The sequence below is a fragment of the Schistocerca serialis genome, chromosome 6, assembly GCF_023864345.2.
Source record: "Schistocerca serialis cubense isolate TAMUIC-IGC-003099 chromosome 6, iqSchSeri2.2, whole genome shotgun sequence".
Classification (NCBI taxonomy): Eukaryota; Metazoa; Arthropoda; class Insecta; order Orthoptera; family Acrididae; genus Schistocerca; species Schistocerca serialis.
In genome coordinates, this window is record NC_064643.1 from 450,769,283 (window position 1) to 450,791,932 (window position 22,650).

Consider the following 22,650-nt stretch of genomic DNA (forward strand, 5'->3'; position numbering starts at 1 on the left):
AAGAGGGGTGCAGAAAAAGGATTGGCAAGGTTTAGGAAATTGAGAGTGTTTGCAGAAGTTGCACAAAATCCTGGATTACGGGAGACTTACTGGACAGGAAGAGAAAGGGGACTGATTGTTGGGGACTGCATTGGACTAGACTTGAAAACCTGAGAGCTTACTGGTGGAAGATAGGGCAATTAGCAAGACAGACATTATGCAAACACTGTTTAGCCTTTTACACTGGTAGGACTACAACCAAGTCATCAGTCACGATTAATGGACAAACTCACACACTGGCAACACTGGATGTTTCAGAGCATGTTCTACAACATCACAGTCATGATTTCAGTGCCTGTTTCACCATACGTGCCATCTGCATTCTTTTCCCATATATTTGCTTCTCAGAACTCCATAGGTGGGAACTGACATTACAACATGTCCTTGGTTCTCACCATAATTTCTACGTCTCAGCATTCTCTATGTAACCATTCCTTTCTTCACTCCCTTTTAGTTTTCTATACCTTTCATTTTCTGATTTGTTTACTTTTACCCACGCCTGCCTGCGCCACATACAATGCACTTAGCTTTCTACTCTTATTAACTCTATCTTCCACCTCTAAGCTCTCAGGTTTTCAAATATCATCTGGTGCAGTCCCAACAATTAGTCTTTCCTTCTCATCCCATCTGGTAAGTCTTCCCTGACTTTGGTTCTGGGCAACTTTTTCACTTCCCTGACTTTGGTTCTGGGCAACTTTTTCAAACTATCACCATTTTCTAAAGCTCACCAGCCCTTTTTCTTCATCCCTCTTCCTTCCACTTCATTCCTTCTGCCATAAGAAGGAGCCACTGGCTACAAAAGCTTGCAAATTTCAATGTGTATTCTCCTGCTGCCACTTCATGACTAGGTTTTCTTATCCATCCATGTTGCAGTATGGATGTAGATTTTTAGATTAACAGTGCAATTACCTTAACAGTGAACTGGAAAAAAATTGATCAGTGAAGAGTGTACAGCATTGGACACATTTTATGAGAGGTTATTAACAATACCAGAAGATATAAAACATGGTTTACTTCACAAGTCCAGATTATAACTTCTTTTAAAGACTTAAAGACTAACGTTCCATTACATGTAGTCCAGATGTGTGAAGCACGTAAATGTGCATACAGAAATGAGATAAATTAGATATTGAAATGTAGTTTACAATAATTACTTGATATGGTTTTGAAAACAAATTGAAATTTATAATGTATAAGTGTGTCTGGCCTTAATCACAACTGAATCACCTCTCAACTGCAGAAAACAAAGAATACAACCATATCAGTTACTCCCAATGAATGGAAGACTCTCTATTATTAGCACCAGACTTTAAATTATAGTGCTATATGTAGTCAACAGCACACAGTATAGATGACATTATGGTTATTACGTAGCCAAATGCCAAAAATGGTTATTTATATCTTACACTGTGATGCATGCAACACATTCTAATAGAATTAAAATAGAAATATTTTCAAATACAAAACACTAATGCAATAATCAAAGTCACTGTTCCTCTATTATGCCCAGTAACCACATACAAAGTGAGATTTAGGAGAAAGAGAAGGGTGAATTGGGGAAAGGAATGAGCTGGTATTTGAGGAATTACATATCCAAATATATTATGTCTACTAAAATGTTTTGTTGGTAGAGGATGCAATAGACATGTATGCAGAAAATATCAAAATTCAGGGTGGATATAAAGACGCTTTCTTCATGTGGCAAAGTCTTAATATCTGTTTTCCTGCAACTCTATCCTGTTCAATGATCACCACTTGCCAAAAAAAGGTACCTTTTTTTTCAGTACTGCCCCATTCCACAATGTAGCACAATTGGAGGAACCAATTACAATTTCCTTTCCACAAATTGCTCCCCCCCCCCCCCCCCCCCCAAAAGGAACTCCAGCTTAAAATCTACAAACACAAAGTTATAACAATGTTTCAACTACATTATCAGAGTTCACTTCACTTTGGGCTGCGTGTTACAACACAATGCTGGCCTTAAGTATGTCTAAGGTGATATGTGATACATTTAAAGATACAGAAATGCAAAAAGAAACAACTAAAATTTTCAAGTGACAAAAAGACATGTAGTACAATCCTAAAATTTGTATTTGGCTACTATAAGATACACCAGCAACCAACTGGCTTTGTACACTGCCCTGTCTTGCTCCATTATGAATAAATACAGTACGAGAGCTAAAGTTTTAATTACAAATCAGCGGCAATACAGGATTTCATCAACTGATACTGAATGAATAAAACTGTATATCTCATATTAACAAACACACAATTCAAGTTTCAAAAATACAAGGAACTTGACATATATAATTCAAACATTCTTAAAATGTTTTACATTTAATATTATTTACTTCATTGTAATATATACTATATCTCTGTTTCTGGTGGATTGTCTTGTAACCACTGAGATGATTTATTGGTGGTTCCCTCATTTCTATGTATTATCTCTTCTGTGCTTGATACTGAGTGAGATCTTGGAGAATGCACAAGCACTGCCGTTCCAGGCCTGCTGCAATTGCTATTCCACAATTTACTGGTTTCCTGGTGAGATGATCTGCCTGTATACAATACAGGTTCATATGCTGTAGCATTATCTAATAAGATATTACTTGAACCTAGCTGCATACGCATTGAACACAAACGAGGTCCTGGAAGCACAGAATTATCTAAATGTTTGTCTTTAGGCTTAGAAGAATTTAGAAAAGTGAGCTTACTTATGCTGGTTTCTGTAGGCTTCACCATTCCAGGGAATGGCACTTGGCTAACACACTTTTCAGAGGTGGAATATGGTATTAATTTCTCACATTCATTTAAATCTCTTGTTCCCTCTGAACAACTGCTCCTATGTTCACCATTATTTATGTAACTTTTACCATCCCAACTATTCACTTTTGTTCCAGAATTCTCAGAGGTGTTTCTTACCTGACAAACTTGCGCTCTATTTACAAGATCTCCATTACTTTTAGTCCTAACTGTAGCAGATGTATCACTCTTGCCATCACTAACTACTTCAAGATCTATAGTACAATTCTGAACACCTTTAATATTATTTACACTGTGTTTTACATAATTATGATAACAATTCTGTTTCGAATTTTCACTAGCATCTATATTCGAAAAATCTACTGATTTTAGTTCAGGAGAACTGTTGTTTATTCTGTTGTTGACAGAAGATGTCTGTTTATTACCAAAACCATTTCTCAACATTTCGTCCAATTCACTAGATGATTTACGACTTTCTTCTTTTTTCTCACTTGTGAAACCATTCACTGCAGGAACTGAACTGCCAACAGTAATCACAGCTTTTGGGATTTGAGGGTAAAAGCTTTCAGTTGATTTACTTTTCTTGTAACTTCCACTAAGTGGAACACAAGTAACATCACTACTAACAGTCTTGCGTGTTGATGTACTCAGTCTGGAACTGTCAATTTTGATACCCAACCTAGTAGGATTAGTTCCCGAGCTATTATTAGAAGCATAGCTACTGTCAATTTCATTCTGCCTCACTTGGCTACTGCGACTAACAGTTTCACCAGTTCTTGTAGCAATTACATCAACATACCTTACAAGGCCCTGGCTAGCCCTGTTGGTGGCATCAATGACAGTTTTTCCCAAGTCCGCACACTGCCCACACCACAAGCATGGAAAATCAACCTGAATAGTAGCATCACTACCTTTCATATAATTTTCCACAATCCGTCCACTTTGTGAATGGCACTGACAACTTTCACAATGTCTTATCTGTTGACGCTCCCGCTGCCGTTCTTCCAGAACCTTTGCCATTATTGCTGCAGAAACGCTGTCCACTGGTGGCTGTGCTGTTTCTGTCCCTTCATCGGTGCTGTCATCACTCTCTGTTGGCAGAGATAGTAGTCATTACACACACACAAATCTAAAATTAAGTAACTAATAATAAAATATCTCTTTACAGCCTGAAATAAACAAGTAGGTTAACTACAGTCCTCAGTTTAAACAAGGTCAAAGATTTGTTTTCACACAAGTATGGCTAACAAACACAAACTACATCATCAAAGAGGGGCCATGTACGAAAGCATGTCATTTATTAATTGAATGACCAACATCAAACTGAAAAACAGATGGTGACAAATGAACTGTCCACCTTGAGGATATCCAGTACCCAAGTTGTTAGAAATAATGAACAGCGTGATTTAAAGGACCCGAGTGCATGGTAGATTACCTGGCCCAACTGGATCATCGTACTTAGCAATAATTTCCCCCGAGACGGTTGGGGGGGCTGGGCGAGAGAGCGGTAGGGGGGGGGGGGGGCGAGAGAGGAGGGGGGGGGGGGAGAGAGGAGGAGGGGCCCAGAAAGGAGGGGGGTTAAGAGAGAGCAATTATTTCCCTTCAAAGAGATGAATCTTCTAATCCAATATATATTTTCACCCTGCCAGGCTCAACCTATTTTAACCTCCTAAACCACTCTTGTTTCTTCTCTTCTATGTCTTAAAACTTGTCCAGCCTTGTTATTAATTTATTGTGTTATTTAGTTTAAAACTTTATGATAGAAAGTCAGTTGAGTGTTGTGTTTTTTGGATCTACGTACTTCATAGTGGAAGCTCTACCATTATAGTTCACTTGAGGCATTTTGTCATGACATGATAAGCAGTCACACCTGAGGCAGCTAGGTTGTTTACACGAGAGAGAAAGAGGGAGAGAAAGAATGAGGGGGGGACCGATCATCTGATCATCACCAAACAACGCCATCTGCCGGAAATTTTGTGAACTTTGTTTTTTTTTGTTCTAATAAAACCCCATGTCATTCCAAGTATGTGTCGATTTTTACCTCTCTATCTACATTATTCTGTGGTTTATTAAGTTTTCAAATTTATACTGACTTTTTGATCACCCGGTATATGAGGAACAACAGTGGATTTAAGATTGAGCCTTGAGGAATCCCATTATGTGATTTCTCTCTAGTCACAAACAACAATCTCCCTGGACTACATTGATTGAATTACTAAGTACAACTTTCAACTTTGGTTGATATGGCATTATCCATTGTTCGCTATACCATCAGTCCCATAAAACTTCAATTTATCCAGGAGAATACTGTGATTTACACAGTCAAATGCCTTAGATAGAATGCAGACAATACCAAACAGCACTATTTTATTACAGTAGTTGCAAAACTTGACGAGTAGCTTTCTCAGTTAAGCAACTCTTCTAAAATCCAAATTATTGTACCTCAGGTGAGGTACTATTCCAGAATACATTACATCCTCATGATGAAAAGGTCAAATAAATTTTGGAAACCAGGATGATGGGGTTTCACTCTGAAACACATACCGCAAATAAAAACCTAAAAGACAAAAGGCAGCTCGTAGGTTTTTATTCATATATACCATACACAGTGTCTTGAAAGGAGGGTATAAGATGAACATCAACAAAAGCAAAACGAGGATAATGGAATGTAGTCGAATTAAGTCGGGTGATGCTGAGGGAATTAGATTAGAAAATGAGTCACTTAAAGTAGTAAAGGAGTTTTGCTGTTTGGGGAGCAAAATAACTGATGATGGTCGAAGTAGAGAGGATATAAAATGTAGACTGGCAATGGCAAGGAAAGCGTTTCTGAAGAAGAGAAATTTGTTAACATCGAGTATAGAGTTAAGTGTCAGGAAGTCGTTTCTGAAAGTATTTGTATGGAGTGTAGCCAAATATGGAAGTGAAACATGGATGATAAATAGTTTGGACAAGAAGAGAATAGAAGTTTTCGAAATGTGGTGCTACAGAAGAATGCTGAAGATTAGATGGGTAGATCACATAACTAATGAAGAGGTATTGAATAGAGTTGGGGAGAAGAGGAGTTTGTGGCACAACTTGACTAGAAGAAGGGATCGGTTGGTAGGACATGTTCTGAGGCATCAAGGGATTATCAATTTAGTATTGGAGGGCAGCGTGGAGGGTAAAAATTGCAGAGGGAGACCAAGAGATGAATACACTAAGCAGATTCAGCAGGATGTAGGTTGCTGTAGGTACTGGGAGATGAAGAAGCTTGCACATGATAGAGTACCATGGAGAGCTGCATCAAACCAGTCTCAGGACTGAAGACCACAACAACAACAACAACAACAACAACAACTGTCCATTGTGTCTGTTATGTTACGTGAAACCATTATGGGTTTGTTAAAAAATAATTATTTGTGTATTTCTTTCCAGCAGCAGTTTTCTTTTGTCTATATCAGTACTTATTCCTTATTTTATCCCTCTACTGTATCATCTTTGAACTGTAGCTGGCAAATTGCTTACTGATTACTGTCTTGATATCCCAATACACCTGAAACATTTTCTGTTCTCATTGTTAAGCTTCATCCTTATATCTGCTGCATGTCTCCTTATCAGGAATTCGATATGCCACCCCATTTTATACCTCCTCCATTTTTTTCCTCTTTTCTCTCTCAAAGAATCCATCTGTTGTTTAAAAGTTATGTTTTTTTCTCAAGTATATTAAGTTCCTATTTTCTGTACCAGCATTGCATCTCCTGAATGTCAATAATGTCCCGTGTAACTGTCTTTTTGAAACACAGATTACAATTACTACAAAGCTGACAAACTTTTTCATGCTAAAGGAAAAGTGAATTTTTAATGTGACAACAGTTTTCCTTCTCATTTCACCCCTGTCACCTTTCAACATGTTTCATTTTTTTTACTGGCTCCCAAATACAAAATACTGTTATCAAATAATTTATACTGAGTTACTGGTCATAAACACAGCTCAATTTTGTATTAAGTGCAATGCAATAGGAGGGATTTGTGACAATGAGATTTTCTGCCTTCTCTTTCTTGGAACAAATAAAATGAGCTCTGCTTCAGCTTATATGACTGTCACAAAAAATGGTAATTTCAATATAATAAAACAGCTACTGCTCTCTTTAACATAGTAATAAAAAATATTAACACAATGTTTGTATGTCAAGCTTTTAAGTATTGAAGTTCAGCCCTCATTGTTAAGGTAGAATAAAAATACTGTTTAAAATATGGAAGACTCTATGAAAACCACAAATGAGTACACTAACTGAAAGTAATAGTTTATACTGATTAGATATCACATTTTCAATCCTGCTCTGCCTAAATAAGTTTAGCTGTTTCAGAAAATAAATATGAATTCTCTGTGCCCAATTTGGCTAGTAATTCTGAGTGCTGAAACTTCTCAGAAGAAAATGTGTGTTCTTACTGAGAATATAGCTTTATACTTTTTGACTGTGGTGCTAGAAAAGGTTACCAGTTCATCAAGAAGTTATTATCTGTGCTACACAAGGTAATTAATGAAATAAATACTGATATATGTGAGCTTCATGCTGGCAGTCATCTCAGAATTCCTCAGTTCTTAAACTGCAGCTGCCAAAACTCCAAAGCTACATGTCTTTTCGCACAATATATCTCTTCTTTTTGTGTCCTTTCAACAGCAGAACCATTAACAGGATATCAATCACATTTAAATTACTATTACCTCAAGATATTAAAACTCTACCAGGATTCAAGTTGCAGTTATGCCAATGAACTATCAGTGAGGCTTAATACTGTCTGGGAGGAGACAGCAGTCTTGATGTGGTTTACTAAATAAAAATTTCTTGAAGAAAAAATGTTTAATGCCGAGATTGAAAATATTTCTATTACAATTTTTGAATTACATATTGTCATTGTCTTGTTACTGACAAACGCATGTCACTGCATGACTACTGCTAATGACACTTTCCAATGGATATTTACCACTCTTTTGCATTTTGGACGATTTGAAGATGGCTGCAAATAGCAACCGAAACTAGATGTCAAACTTTAATTGAAATAGCAAAATCTGCAATTCAGGCTTTGCAAGTTTTTCACTCCAAAAAAACTATTGAATTAAAGTGTAACAAATGCATGCTTATAAAAACATAAGGACACTCAAAAATCAATGTGACTGCTCTCTTATTCTCAGTCAGTAACGTTTTATCACCCTAATAGCATTTAATTTGTATGAAGACTCACCACTAGCATTCTTGTTGACAGAATAAACCATAGAAGTTGGTGGGGAAGAGGGTATAGGCACTTTGATGGTCTTCATTTCCATTTTAATAGGAGCTGAATTACTGTCAGGGGCTCTTCTTCTTCCACACATGTATATATATGAAAGGACTTTCTGCTGTAAATCTGCTGGAAGCTGCAGAAAGAACATTAAATTTCAGTGTCTGGTCTTTTTGGATATGTCTAATGTCACATTATTTAGTCAAGTTCTGGTCCAACAGTAATTAAATGCTTTTATTCCAACTTAATACAAACAAAACTGTAAATTCAGATTTTTTACTTGACATTTACACAAGCATTACACATCATAAATTAAATATTTAAACTACAGTGTTGCACAGGCATAAAATGTTGCAGAGAACAGAAAACACAAATACAACAATACATTCACTATTGTAAAATAGTAAATTACTGATGTCATCAAATACCTCTGAGACAGCCATTGTTACAGTGGTTACCCATTGCACACATGGTTAAGTCTCTCTTCTTCCTCCTCCTCCTCCTACAAGGTAGGTCTCTGTCAGCTGGGTTCTGAATGACATAGCCCACTGTCTAACCTCCCCAATGTGACTCCTTTCTCCTCCCTGAAGAAGGAACTTTTAGTTTTGGAAGCCGTGAGTGCTGTTACATATGTTGTTGTGTTTCTATTGGCTGTACTGGGAAGTGTGCCTTTTGCAGACAGGTAAAGGCCAGACCATCTGTTCTTCACGAAAATATCTAATTATCATTTCCTATCAATAGCTGGTAAGTCAAGTAAAATTCAACCAACTAGCAGAACATTTACAAGTTGGTGGACCAGGTCAGATACGATTAAGCGTCTTGATCCACCAGCTTGTACACGTTCTTAGAGTTGGTCAACTACAAGAAAAAAAAAGATATTAAATCAGTTATGTGACTGGTGATCACTTGGGCATGATGAAATATCAGAGAGGATTATGAAGATCAGTGCTTCATACTTCAATGTTGTACTAGATCTCCTGTGTAATGTATTGTATGCATAGTAAGATTCCAGACAGACTGTAATACTCATTGCTCTCTCTTTCTATATTCTTTCTATTTATGAGGGCTGCAGATGATGGGTACTTGCTTCCATTGGACTTGCTATTTCATTATTTTGTATAGGGGTCACTACTACTATCTTTACATCACTGCTTAAAGGAAGGTGATGTAAGCCATTTGTTGGCAAAAGCATAGATTTTGCCCTGTGTTTCTTAGTTGGAGTTAGCATTTGCCTAGATAGATAAGGCAATGATCTAAAACTACACACACAGACTGGCCAGCTTGTGTACCAGATCAACCATCATTTGTTAACCAAAATCACTTTTCACTCTGCAGTGGAGTGTGCACTGAAATAAACTTCATGACAGATTAAAACTGAGTGCCAGATGAACTCGAACCCAGTTTCAGCAATATATTTGGTGAAAACTTAAATCATATGAGCATAAACAATCTTGGAATAAAGATAACAACCCACAGAATAGTAGACACACTGAGTCATCAACATGCACCTAAATGAGTCAGGGGACTTTGTTATCTTTAAAACGAATCCTTTTTTTCATCACTACACTGAAATTCACATCCAAATGCTTGGCAGAAGGTTCATGGAACTTCTTTCAGACTATTTCTTGACTGTTCCACTCTCTAACAGTGCATAGGAAAAATGAACACTTAAATTTTTCCATGCAAGCTGTCATTTCTCCTATTTTATTATGATAGTCATTTCTCCCTATGTAGAAGGGAGTCAATAAAATATTATCGTACCCAGAGGAGAAAGATGATGATTGAAATTCTGTAAAAGATCTCACCACAATGAAAGACACCTTTCTTTTCATGATCGCCACCCCAAACTGCTTGTCATATCAGTGTCATTCTCTCCCCTATTTCTTGATAACAGAAAACGAGCTGTCCTCCTTAGAACTTTTTCAACGTCCTCTATCAATCTATCTGGTAAGCATCTCATACTGTGCAGCAATACTTTAGTAAAAGAAGGACAAGCATAGTCCTCTTTAATAAATTTGTAGCATCCTCCAAGTGTTCTGCCAATGAAATACAGTATTTAGCTCGCCTTCCAAACGAATTTTCCATGTGACTGCTTCAATCAAGCAATTTTTAATAGTAATCCCTAGGTGGTTAGTTGAATCAACAACCTATAAATTTGTATTATTTATCACGTAACCCAAATTTAATGGCTTATTTTTAGTACTCATGTGGAGGAAATCACACTTTTTATTGTTCAGTGCTAATTGGCACTTTCCATACCATATAGATGTCTTGTCTAAATCATTTTGCAATTCAGACTTATCTTCTGATGACTTTATTGGACATAATCAGCAAACAATCTAAGAGGGTTGATCACATTACCATTGAGATTGTTTATATAGATTAGAAACAGCAGGGAGCCTATAACATTTCCTTGGGAACACCACACACCACTTCTGTTTCACTCAATGACTTATCTCCGATTATTACAAACTGTGTCCTTTTTGACAGAGAATTATGAATATAGTGACATAACTGATATAATACTCCTTATGCATGTAATTTGATTAGAAGCCACTTGCTAGATTTCAAAGGCCTAGAAATATGGAATCACCTTAAGATTGAATGATAATTAATTGAAACCCTCAGCTGCCAACAGGTGGTGTTGATATACCTTGATGGGGACAGCTGAAAATGTGTGCCCCAACTGGGATCTCCTGCTTGCATGGCAGACTCTCTATCCATGTGAGCCACTGAGGACACAGATGATTAGCGTGACTGCAGGGACTTATCCCTTGCACGCTTCCCGTGAGACCCACATTCCCAACTGTCCACAATCTATATACGTAATGTACCTAATAGATATTTGCCCATCCACTCATTACTCGCGCACACTAAGGTGATGATTCCCGTAAGAGTTTGGGCAACCTGTGTGCATTTGCACAGACAAAGGTCAATGGCCGGGTAGCCTTTAACTAAATACGAAGATAGTAACTGCTCTCGAAAGAACAGAAACCATTGATGACCGTGCAGCTTCTCTAGAATAAATGATAATTAAGTGAAACCTTCAGCTGGATGGGCAAATATCTATTAGATACATTACGTATGTAGACTGTGGAAAGTTGGGAATGTGGGTCTCACAGGAAGCATGCGAGGGATAAGTCCCTGCAGTTGCACTATTCATCTGTATCCTCGGTGGCGCAGATGGATAGAGCTTCTGCCATGTAAGCAGGAGATCCTAGGTTCGAGTCCCGGTTGGGGCACACATTTTCAGCTGTTCCCATCGAGGTATATCAAAACCTGTTGGCAGTTGAGGGTTTCAATTAATTATCATTTATTCTAGAGAAGCTGCATGGTCATCAATGGTATCTGTTCTTTTGAGAGCAGTTACTATCTTCATATATAGTTATAGGCTACCCGGCCATTTACTTTCATCTGTGCAAATACGCACAGGTTGCCCCAACTATTACAGATCATCACCTTAGTATGTGTGAATAATGAGTGGATGGGCAAATATCTATTAGGTACATTACGTATGTAGACTGTGGAAAGTTGGGAATGTGGGTCTCATGGGAAGCGTGCAAGGGATAAGTCCCTGCAGTCGCACTATTCATCTGTGTCCTCGGTGGCTTAGATGGATACAGCTTCTGCCATGTAAGCAGGAGATCCTAGGTTCGAGTCCCGGTTGGGTACACATTTTCAGCTGTTCCCAATGAGGTATATCAACAACACCTGTCGACAGCTGAGGATTTCAATTAATTATCATTTATTCTAGAGAAGCTGCATGGTCATCAATGGTATCTATTCTTTCAAGAGCAGTTACTATTTTCATATAAACTTAAGATTGCATGTTGATAGCACTCATTACTTTGTGTGAATATAGGGCCAATGGTGTATTTGCAAGAACTTTTGTTTCCTAAATCTATGCTGACTACATGTCAATGTTCGAACTGAGTACATGTTCCAAAATCTTCCTGCAAACTGATGTCAGTGATATTTGTACACAATTCAACAGATTGCTTTTATTTCTTTTCTCATTTATTGACATGACTTGTGTAACTTTGGTATGGATCTTTCACTGAGCAAGTGGTTGTGTACGATTTTCAAATATGGAGCAATTACATCAGCATATTCTGAAAGAATATCTCATTGGTATACCGTATGGATTGGAAGACTTTCCTTTAGTAACTGACTTAAGCTTCTTTACTACAATGACAGTATCTGCTTCTAAGTTACTCATGTTGGCAGCTGTTCTTGATTTGAATTCTATAATGTTTACTGCATCTTCTTTGCTGAATTTTGGGAAGCTATGTTTAATACATCAACTTTAGCTGGGGGAACAGAGAAGAGGAATGTCTGAGCTCCTCTATGGCCATAGTTTCTTAGCAATTTAGGGAATGGAAAGCAGCTAGCTGCATGGAATGTACGTAGAATATGCTGTCCTGTTTGCCCAGGATAGACTTTTATACTCACTTCCACCACATGGGCGATCACCAAGTCTTGGAACACACAGGTGCAATGCAGAGCCCATTTAGGCAAAGGAGGCTGAACATGTGTCCTCTACTGAAGTCCTCATATAATGCATCTTTACAGGAAATACACCGTAAAAACTGAATAAACAAGGAAATTCTGCAACTATGTACTGATTTTTCTTACAATGTTGTTAGGATAAGAGCACAAAGTGACTGTTTCTTCAAATGTGGTACCCTGCCTACACAACAGAGAAAAAGCATATTCTCAGGCATGTGAGATTGGTCTTAGTAAGGGAAAGAAATTAACACATATCTACAAACTCTATTAACTATCACCTCCATATTGCCTCTCGTTTGTGGGTCTGCACGTGGAAACAGATAAATGCGAACACTTTCAGACTAGTGAGGGCTGCAGCCAGAAAAACACAATGAAACAATGCTAGTTCCCATGGGCACTTGAAATGTGCTTGCCAAGATGTTGATACAAATGGGAGAACACTGTCAGCTTTAAGGAGAAGGAACTGGATGAAACGACAATGTCTGTATTCAACAATGGCCTTAACTTGGCACCATTTACTAAAACATCGGCTACACGTAAGACAATCAGTGGTGTTGTGAACTCCATCTATAAATTCCACTTGTCTCCTACTCAAGTAGTAAGAAAGGGAACCAGCAGAGTTCTCAGCACAGGCACAATAATAAAGGCTAAAATCTCTGTGGTAGACAAAGACAATGGTACACTATTAGTACAGGTACATGACCACAAATGAAAAAATGAAATACTACTGGGAGATCCGTCTTACCAGAAATGACCGAATGAGTCTACACCAGCTGTTGGTTGGTTAGTTGGTTTAAAGGCGGGAGAAGGGGCCAAACTACGAGGTCATCGGTCCCTTGTTCCTAATAAAACAATGCCACAAGGGTGAGAATAAAACGGACGAAACGTATAACACAAAACGGAAAGAAAGGAAAAGCCACAAGAATGAAGGGAAGGCAACAAATACTAAAAGGAACAAAAGAGGACACGAAAACAACAGAGATGTTAGAAACAGAAGGGAGTAAAACATGAAAGCAGATTACAGTGGCTGGCCAACCACGAGAATAAAAGGGGAAAGCCAGCCACTCTGCAACACATTAAAATCTCCACCCTAAAAGCACTAGGGTGGAGGTCACGGAGGGACAAAGGACATGCATAAAACCTACATTGAAGTTAAAACCCACTCTCATGGATAAAACGTAAGCTGCTGTGGAGGCACTGTCACCCAGCACCGAAGGCAGGGTGCTGGGAAAGTTAAAAGTCTGCCACAGAGCAGCTAAAAGTGGGCAGTCCAGCAACAGGTGGACGACTGTCATTTGGGAGCCACAGCGACACTGAGGTGGGTCCTCGCGACGGAGTAGGTAACCATGTGTTAGCCATGTATGGCCAATGCAGAGCCGGCAGAGGACAACTGATTCTCTGTGGGAGGCCTGCACGGAAGACTTCCACACATTCATAGTCTCCTTAATGACAAGCAGTTTGTTGTGTGTGCTGTTATGCCATACTGTCTCCCAAAGCCGGAAAACTCTGGTGTAAGACAAAATGCAGGTCAGCTTTGGAGAAGCCTATCTTCAGAAGCGGTTTCCAAGTCTCCTGTTTAGCCAGCCTGTCGGCAAGTTCGTTGCCGTTGATTCCGACGTGTCCTGGGGTCCACACAAACACCACGGAACGGCGGGACTGTTCCAGGGCATATATGGACTTCTGAATGGATGCTACCAGAGGTTGCCAAGGGTAGCACTGGTCGATAGCTTGTAGGCTGCTCAATGAGTCAGTACACAGGAGAAATGACTCGCCAGGGCATGAGCGGATGTACTCAAGAGCATGAGATATGGCCGCCAGCTCTGCAGTGACAACACTACAGCCAACTGGCAAAGAGTGCTGCTCAATATGTCCTCCATGAACATATGCAAAGCCTACCCAACCATCAGCCATTGAGCCATCGGTCTAAACCACTCCAGAGCCCCGGAACATGTCAAGGATCGAGAGGAAGTGACAGCAGAGAACGGCAAGGTCAACGGAGTCCTTACGGCCATGCAAAAGATCCAGACAAAGCTGCGGCCAAGGTGTACACCATGGAGGGGTACGTGAATGGACCGCAAGTAGAGGTGGTAAAGGGAAGGACTCCAGTTTGGAGAGAAGGGACCACACGAGAACCTCAATCGTTAGCGCTAATCTGGGCCACTGATGCAGATGGACTGCCACGGGTGGTAAAAGGAGACGGTAATTCAAATGCTCAGGGGAATTGTTGTTGATCAGGCAATGGAGGGCATTTAGGTGCTACCAGAACTTCTGCTTAAGCTGACAAAGATGAGGGAGCCAAGTCAATTGAGCATCAAAAACCAGTCCTAGGAATTGATATGTCTCCAATACAGTGAGTGGATCATCATTAAGATGAAGTGTGGGTTCTGGATGAACGGTACGACGCCGACAGAATTGCGTAACACATGACTTTGTGGCTGCAAACTGGAAGCTGTGGGCGAGAGCCCATGACTGCGCCTTGTGGATGGCTCCCTGGAGGCGCCACTCAGCAGCAACAGTATTGGAGCAGCAGCACGAAATGCAGAAGTCGTCTGCATACAGAGAAGGTAAGACGAGGGCCTGACAGCTGCTGCTAGACTGTTAATGGCCATTAAAAATAGAGATACACTCAATACAGAGCCCTGTGGGACTCCATGCTCCTGGATAGGGATGGAACTATGGGAGTCACCAACTTGGACACAGAAAGTATGGAGTGACAGGAAGTTTTGGATAAAAATCGGGAGTGGTCCCCGGAGACCACACTCATACAATGTGGCAAGGATATGACGTCGCCAAGTTGTGTCGTTCGCCAAGTTGTGTCGTATGCTTTACGTAAGTAAAAAAAGACAGCAATCAGGTGTTGCCATCTGGGAAAGGCTGTTCGGATGGCAGACTCAATGGACACAAGATTATCAGTGGTAGAGTGACCCTGGCGGAAGCCGGCCTGACATGGAGCCAGAAAGCCACATGACTCCAGGACCCAACCCAACTGCTGACATACCATACGTTCCAGCAGCTTACAAAGAACGTTGGAGAGGCTGATGGGCTGATAGCTATCCACATCAAGTGGGCTTTTACTGGGTTTGAGCACTGGAAAGATGGTGCTTTCCCATCATTGTGACGGAAAGACGCCATCGCACCAGATCCGGTTGAAGATGATGATAAGATGTCGCTTGTAGTCAGATGAGAGATGTTTAATCATGTGGCTGTGGATGCGATCGGGCCCAGGAGCTGTGTCAGGGCAATGTGCAACGGCACTGAAGAGCTCCCACTCTGTAAGTGGGGCATAATAGGATTCACTGCAGCGTGTAGTGAATGAGAGGACATTCCCTTCCAGCCGCCGTTTGAGTGTGCAAAAGGGTGGGGATAAGTCTCCGACGCAGAGGCTCGAGCAAAGTGCTCAGCAAAGGACTCGGCAATCGTGTTTGTGTAGATAACACGCCATTTATGGTGACACCGGGGACAGCTGTTAAGGCCTGGCACCCGAAAAGATGTTTGATCTTTGTCCAGACTTGGGAAGGTGATGTGTGGCACCCAAAGGTGGAGACGTATCTCTCCCAACACTCCTTCTTCCATTCTTTGATAAGGTGGCGAACATGGGCACGGAGCCATTTAAAGGCTATGAGGTGCTCCAGGGAAGCGTGCCGCTTATGCCGCTGTAGAGCTCGCTGACGCTCCTTAATTGCTTCAGCAACTTCCGGCGACCACCAAGGGACTGCATTACGCCTTGTGCACTCTAAAGAGCGAGGGATCGCGTTTTCTGCCGAAGAAACAATTGTGCTAGTCACCTGCTCAACCATCACATCGATGTTACCATGTGGGGGAGATTCAGCGGTGACAGCAGAGGTGAAAGTTCCCCAGTCCGCCTTGTTCAAAGCCCATCTGGGCAGGCGTCCATGTGCCTGTCGCTGGGGCAATGAGAGGAATATGGGGACGTGGTCACTACCACACAGGTTGTCATATGCTCTCCAGTGGATAGATGGGAGAAGTCCTGGGCTGCAAATTGATAAATCAATGCCCAAGTAACTACCATGAGCCACACTGAAATGTGTGGTGGACCCAGTATTTAAGAGGCAGAGGTCGAATTGCGACAGTAAAGTTTTGACATCTCTGCCTTAGCCAGTAAGCATGGTACCACCCCACAAGGGGTTATGGGCATTAAAATATCCCACGAGTAGGAAAGGTTTAGGCAGTTGATCAATCAGCGCAGCTAATACATTCAGGGGTACTACACCATCTGGAGGAAGATATACATTGCAGACAGTTATTTCCTGCGTCGTCCTTATTCTGACAGCCATAGCTCCAACAGGGGTTTGAAGGGGCACGTTCACTACAGACCGACTTTAGGACATAAACGCAAACTCCACCTGACACTCGATTATAGTCGCTACGGTTCCTGTAATATCTCTTATAGCCATGAAAGGCAGGGGTCTGCATTGCTGGGAACCAGGTTTCCTGGAGGGCAATGCAGATAGCAGGTGTAAAGGTTAACAGTTGCCATAGCTCAGCCAGGCAGTGGAAAAAGTGCTGCAATTCCATTGGAGGATCACATTGTGAGACTGGGAAGGCATTGAACATTCAATGTGGCAGTTTACGCCTCAGAGTCACCTTCTGTCATCACTTTATTGCCTGAGCAGTCTATTCATTGTGTCTGAGGGTCTGGTGATCTCCATGACCATCCTCAGCCGCAGAGCCTGTAGGTAGTGGTGGTGTGGGTGCCATCGCAATTTCCTTGGTCTTAGTGGTTTTCTTTTTGGATTTTTCTCACTGCTCCTTGGGTTTCCCTGGCTAGGAGGACTTCAATGGCTCAGTCTCCGGGACAGAGGATGAGCGTGAAGCCATACGACCAGCTGCTTTTGGGCTCTTCAGCCACTGGCGGGTGTCGTCTTTCCAACTAGAAAAAACCTGGGAAGGGAGTGACCCAAGGGATCCCTTCCTAGCGAGAGAAGCCGAAGAAGACTTACGCTTCTCCGGCTTAGAAGTGGGGACGGATGTCCCCAATGGTTAAGGAGGGGGGGGGGGGGGGGCGGTGTTGCTCCCGAAGTAAGTGGGGTGCAGGAGAAACAGGGAGGGAAATGCCACCCACCATCAAGGGGGCAGGTGTAGTCTTCCGGCTCTGAGAGGTGACCTACACCAGCTGTTACGCTGAAGACTGTAAACTTGTTAAGATCTCAAGATTAGACAAGAAGGTTGTCACAATTTTGTAGAGTTCACATGGTTCTGTGGACTTCCAAAATTACAGAATGAATGGGCTCCATGATATCCAATAGTGAACACAATAAATTTACTGATGTGTGGTACAGGCAAATAGCCAGCAAAGCTGCTGAATTTCTCATGCCCCCATCTCCCTCACATGGAGAACTGAGAATTTCTTGCCAAAGTGTTCCAAGAGTTATCTCATAGTCACCTCTGATGTCAAGCCTTTACACAAGGTTACCACTAAAAAGGGGAGCGTGCAGGATGGGGCTCACTGGTTTGGTTCAGTGAGAGTAGGAACAGGTAGACGCCCTTCCATGTTCCTGGACATCTCACCTGAGTAGGTCATGGGAAAAGACAAAACACAGTCTAAACTTTTTCGAGTACAATGTGAGGGATTTTTAACAACAATGGTCAAGCAAGTGGCTTAGTGCAGTGTGGTCAAGCACATCTTTGCTGGCTCGGGTTTGATTCAAGTTGCTACCATGATTCCTTTTCTTTATCTTTTCTTGCCCCCCCCCCCCCCCCCAATGTTAAACTCTTACTTATAAAATTTAAATATATTCACCAATTTATATACGCAAAGTTAATATACTCAATTTATTTGCAATTACTTAAATTTAATTAATTAATATATTTACACAAGGATGGAAATTCCTGGATGTAGCACAAGCGGGAGGGGGGGAGGGGGCAATCCCCCAGGCTGTGGCTAAGCCATGTCTCCGCTATATCCTTTCTTTCAGGAGTGCTAGTTCTGCAAGGTTCACAGGAGAGCTTCTGTAAAGTTTGGAAAGGAAGGAGACGAGATACTGGCAGAAGTAAAGCTGTGAGTACCGGGTGTGAGTCGTGCTTCGGCAGCTCAGATGGTAGAGCACTTGCCCGCGAAAGGCAAAGGTCCCGAGTTCGAGTCTCGGTCGGGCACACAGTTTTAATCTGCCAGGAAGTTTCATATCAGCGCACACTCCGCTGCAGAGTGAAAATCTCATTCTGGAAACATCCCCCAGGCTGTGGCTAAGCCATGTCTCCGCTATATCCTTTCTTTCAGGAGTGCTAGTTCTGCAAGGGTCGCAGGAGACCTTCTGTAAATTTTGGAAGGTAGGAGACGAGATACTGGCAGAAGTAAAGCTGTGAGTACCGGGCGTGAGTCATGCTTCGGTAGCTCAGATGGTAGAGCACTTGCCCGCGAAAGGCAAAGGTCCCGAGTTCGAGTCTCGGTCGGGCACACAGTTTTAATCTGCCAGGAAGTTTCATTAAATTTCATATTTTTACAATAAAGGCTGTAAACAACAACAGCAAAGCCAAAATGACAACACTCGCACATTGCGTTTAATTTAAAAAAAAAAAATTATTGTGGCTGACCACTGAAAGTCAAAATGGCAATAATACATACATGATGAAATATAAATTTCTGTATTAAGACAGAAGAGGCACCAAGCAGCAATTAATGAAAAATTGGTAATTGTCCTTTGCTATGCACTTGTTTGCTGCACAATGCCGTCTTCACTCAGTAAGTAGGGGTTTGTCCTAATATACTTAGATTTAGAGGTAAGGAATTATTAAGACTTGTACTCACAGAATCATATCTTTGTGGCACAAAATTGTTTGGTTTACACTGTAGCAACTGAATAGCAAGGTTCACATCATTCCTGTAACGTTCCTGAAATGGAAAAAATTAAAACTTTTTAACACTGTAAAACAAAAGTAACAATAAATATGGTGGTTGTGGCGAAGCCATTACAATGAATGACATGTACAGTGTCCAATGGAATTAAGGGATCAGTCAAGATATTCTGATACATCTTGGGGAGATCTAGGATAGATCTAGTCAGTATTATTACAGGAAACAAGGCTGTTTCACTCTCCAGACACATCAATTGAACAGATGGTTAATATATGAGGATTTGCTCATATGTTGTGTACTGGAAAACCAGTAGCCATTAAAGCACATACACTCTGTTCACACTTGTATTTGTAAAAGTTGTGCAATGGCTCAGAATTGTGATTTAGTGGAATCTGTAACACGATGAGCTACTGGCAGGACACAAGATGCTAAGTAACACTAGAGTATCATAAAGTATAATTTCCCAATGGCTGGCTTATTTTCAACCAGATATATCACTACATCTTGCTTGCAGCTCATTACAAAAGCCTGCAGAATGTAACCAGATTCAGCAATACATACACACAAACAAGCTGTATTTACTATCACTCCAAAATCTCACTTTTGTGAGGTGGTATTTATATATACAGGCCCACAAAATGCATTTCTTAAACACAACACTATCATAATGCTTGATGATGATGTTTGTAGATGAGAGAACAGTTTTATCTTTGACACACTGCGATTTAGTGTTCAACCTGACAATCACATCTGGTGACAGTAGTGAATACGCAATAAGCACTATATTTGTGGATGAAACATCTCTCTACTGTGTTTGCAGGTTGGAGAAGTAACAATGGTGGATGTATGGATCTTCGCATGACCTTTTGCTCTAAAAAGAGCGCTTTAATGTCAATTGGACTAAAGGCACCATTATTACAACATAAAAATCACACAAAGTACACAGACAAATGCTGTCAACAACCCTGTTGATTCTAACAATATGGCTTTTTTTGTTTGGGTTTGAAGAAAGTTCAGTAACTGACATTAACATTTTCAGCATTAATATTCATGTTTTCAGAGACTCTAAAATAGTCCAGTAAATCCCTTATTCTTGAGCAGCTGTAGTCGTACTTTTGACCAGACATTAGCTTCTTTATTCTTTGGCACCAATATTACACAGTGATCATTTTGTTTTCCAGTATTCTGCATATAAGTATTTATGGAGTGCTGCATGACACTTGACACTGTAAAGTGTGTACATGGTTCCCCACACACACACAAAATACTGCATTATTGTTGCATGTTTCTTTTTTGCCAGAGACAGTGGATGATACAAACTAAGTCATGTTTGAGCTGCAACTGCCACCTAAATTGGGTGACTGTCAACGAACAGCCTTTTTCCAGCAAATAGTGCACCACTGCGTTGGTCACTTGAAGTGCAATGTGTTAGGAACATCTTTGCCGCACAATGGATTAACAGAAATGTTCCAATTTACTGACCTCCCAATACCCCTTGTGAAATTATGGTTCCTTTCCAACTCATCCTTAAATTAGCCCGTGCCTTCTGATGATACTGTGTGCAAGGCAAAGAAATTGTGAGATCCAAAATGAAAGGGGAAAAAGTGGGAGCAGCACTTTTAAGATGAGTAGATATAATGGCAAACATTCAGGGAAGAGAAAGATTCTGGCTACTATCAGAGCAACATGATACAGAGCGACCAGTAGAGCAGTTGAAGTATGCACTGTTTTGGTGAGCATCTAGGGGCAACAAAAGGCCCAGCTGGCTGTACAAGATATCAGCTGACATTAACCATGTCCTTGATGTTGGAAGACCTACTTATAACTGTGGGTCTAGTGAGTTGCTCTCATTTTACAACATCTGAAAGAGTAACACACCAGTGGTCCTAACAGCAGCCAGTCAGGAGCTAATTCGCAGACTTAACCCTAGCAATATCAATGGTGAAGGGGTTACATTATGCCTATCTTTTAAAAATATTGTAATCTAGTCATGTAAATGATGTTTTAAAATTTTGGAAAAAGATTTGTTTTTTAATAAGTTCTTCTACCAAATTCTAAGGGGTACTTGAATTAATTCTGATTATTTGTTGGATAGAAAACACATGTTTATTGTAACAGAGTGGTGTAAAATAATTTACAGCAAGTACTGTTCTTCGGCAGTTAAACACATTTCTCACTTTTTGGGTAACAAATGGATTCTGCAATACAAAAAAAATTCTGGTCCTTTTGAGATGATCCACTAATGGAGCCAGTTTTCAACATCTTAAAAGATTTAATTATAGGACTTAAAAACAGCCACTTTGGTTGCACAAATTTTTGTCAATTGACCATGGTTTCAATTGTACTAGGGCAGTCTTCATCAGAATAAAAAGTTATGAGGGATACATGTAATCACACCAGGTTTTAAAACGTCTCAGCAAAAGTGCTCTCGTCAAGCAGAAATGTCAATGGCTGTTTAATGAGAGCACTTTTGCTCAGATGTTTTAAACCATGGTGCGATTACATGTATTCCATGTAATTTTTTATTCTGATGAAGACTGCCCTAGTGCAACTGAAACCTAGATCAAAATTTTGTGCAACAGAAGTGGCTGTGTAAACATCCTGTAATTAAATAGCATACGGTTGCTGGATCACAGCCAATTAAATTTTAAATATTTCATCTTAAAAGATGCGAAGTGTTGTTCAGGGTCATATTGGATGGACCGAAACAAATACAAATCGTAAGTGGCAATGTTTGGTGAATGTGGCAGGTGGGATAAGACATCCAATTGAAGTCCCTTCAAGTATTCCTTCACTCAATCTGCAACACATTTTGACAGTCATGAAATCAGAATGACAGCCATGTCTCTGTGCATATAGCAGGCATTTTTCTTTAAGTGCATGATTCAAATTGAGTAATTGTCCTTTGTAGCATTCAGCTTTCACCATTTTACCCAGCTGCAGCAGTTCATGGTACATCATACTGATCAGCATGCATTTTATCATGCATCTCAAAATTGTTGTCTTGGAATAATTGGAACTAACTTTTGCACCCTGTTTCTGATCAAGCACATTCTATATATGCTTTCACTAGCAAATAACAACTTTCTGCACCAAATTTCTTGAGATGAAAGCAGATGAGCAGCACTACGGGGAAAGGCTGGTTTGTGGGTATAAAACCCGACATGTACAATGCGCTAAATATGGACGTCACATACAGCTCTCAATGCGCAATTAATGTTTCTACTTTTAAACAGGTCTTATATTACTGTCCGCTATGTTGCACT

General features: G+C 40.5%; 1 protein-coding gene across 1 annotated transcript in view; it reads right to left on the minus strand.

The window, feature by feature from the left end:
* Nucleotides 1–2,112: 2,112 nt before the first annotated feature.
* The window catches only part of LOC126484141 (uncharacterized), a 129,511-nt gene continuing 108,973 nt past the window's right edge, over nt 2,113–22,650 (minus strand). Inside the window, exons 5-7 of the mRNA XM_050107535.1 lie at nt 19,337–19,420; nt 8,026–8,197; nt 2,113–3,893 (exon numbers count right to left, since the gene is read on the minus strand). Coding sequence (XP_049963492.1) covers nt 2,407–3,893; nt 8,026–8,197; nt 19,337–19,420 — 1,743 coding nt within the window. The 3' untranslated portion in view covers nt 2,113–2,406. The remainder of the gene's footprint in view (nt 3,894–8,025; nt 8,198–19,336; nt 19,421–22,650) is intronic.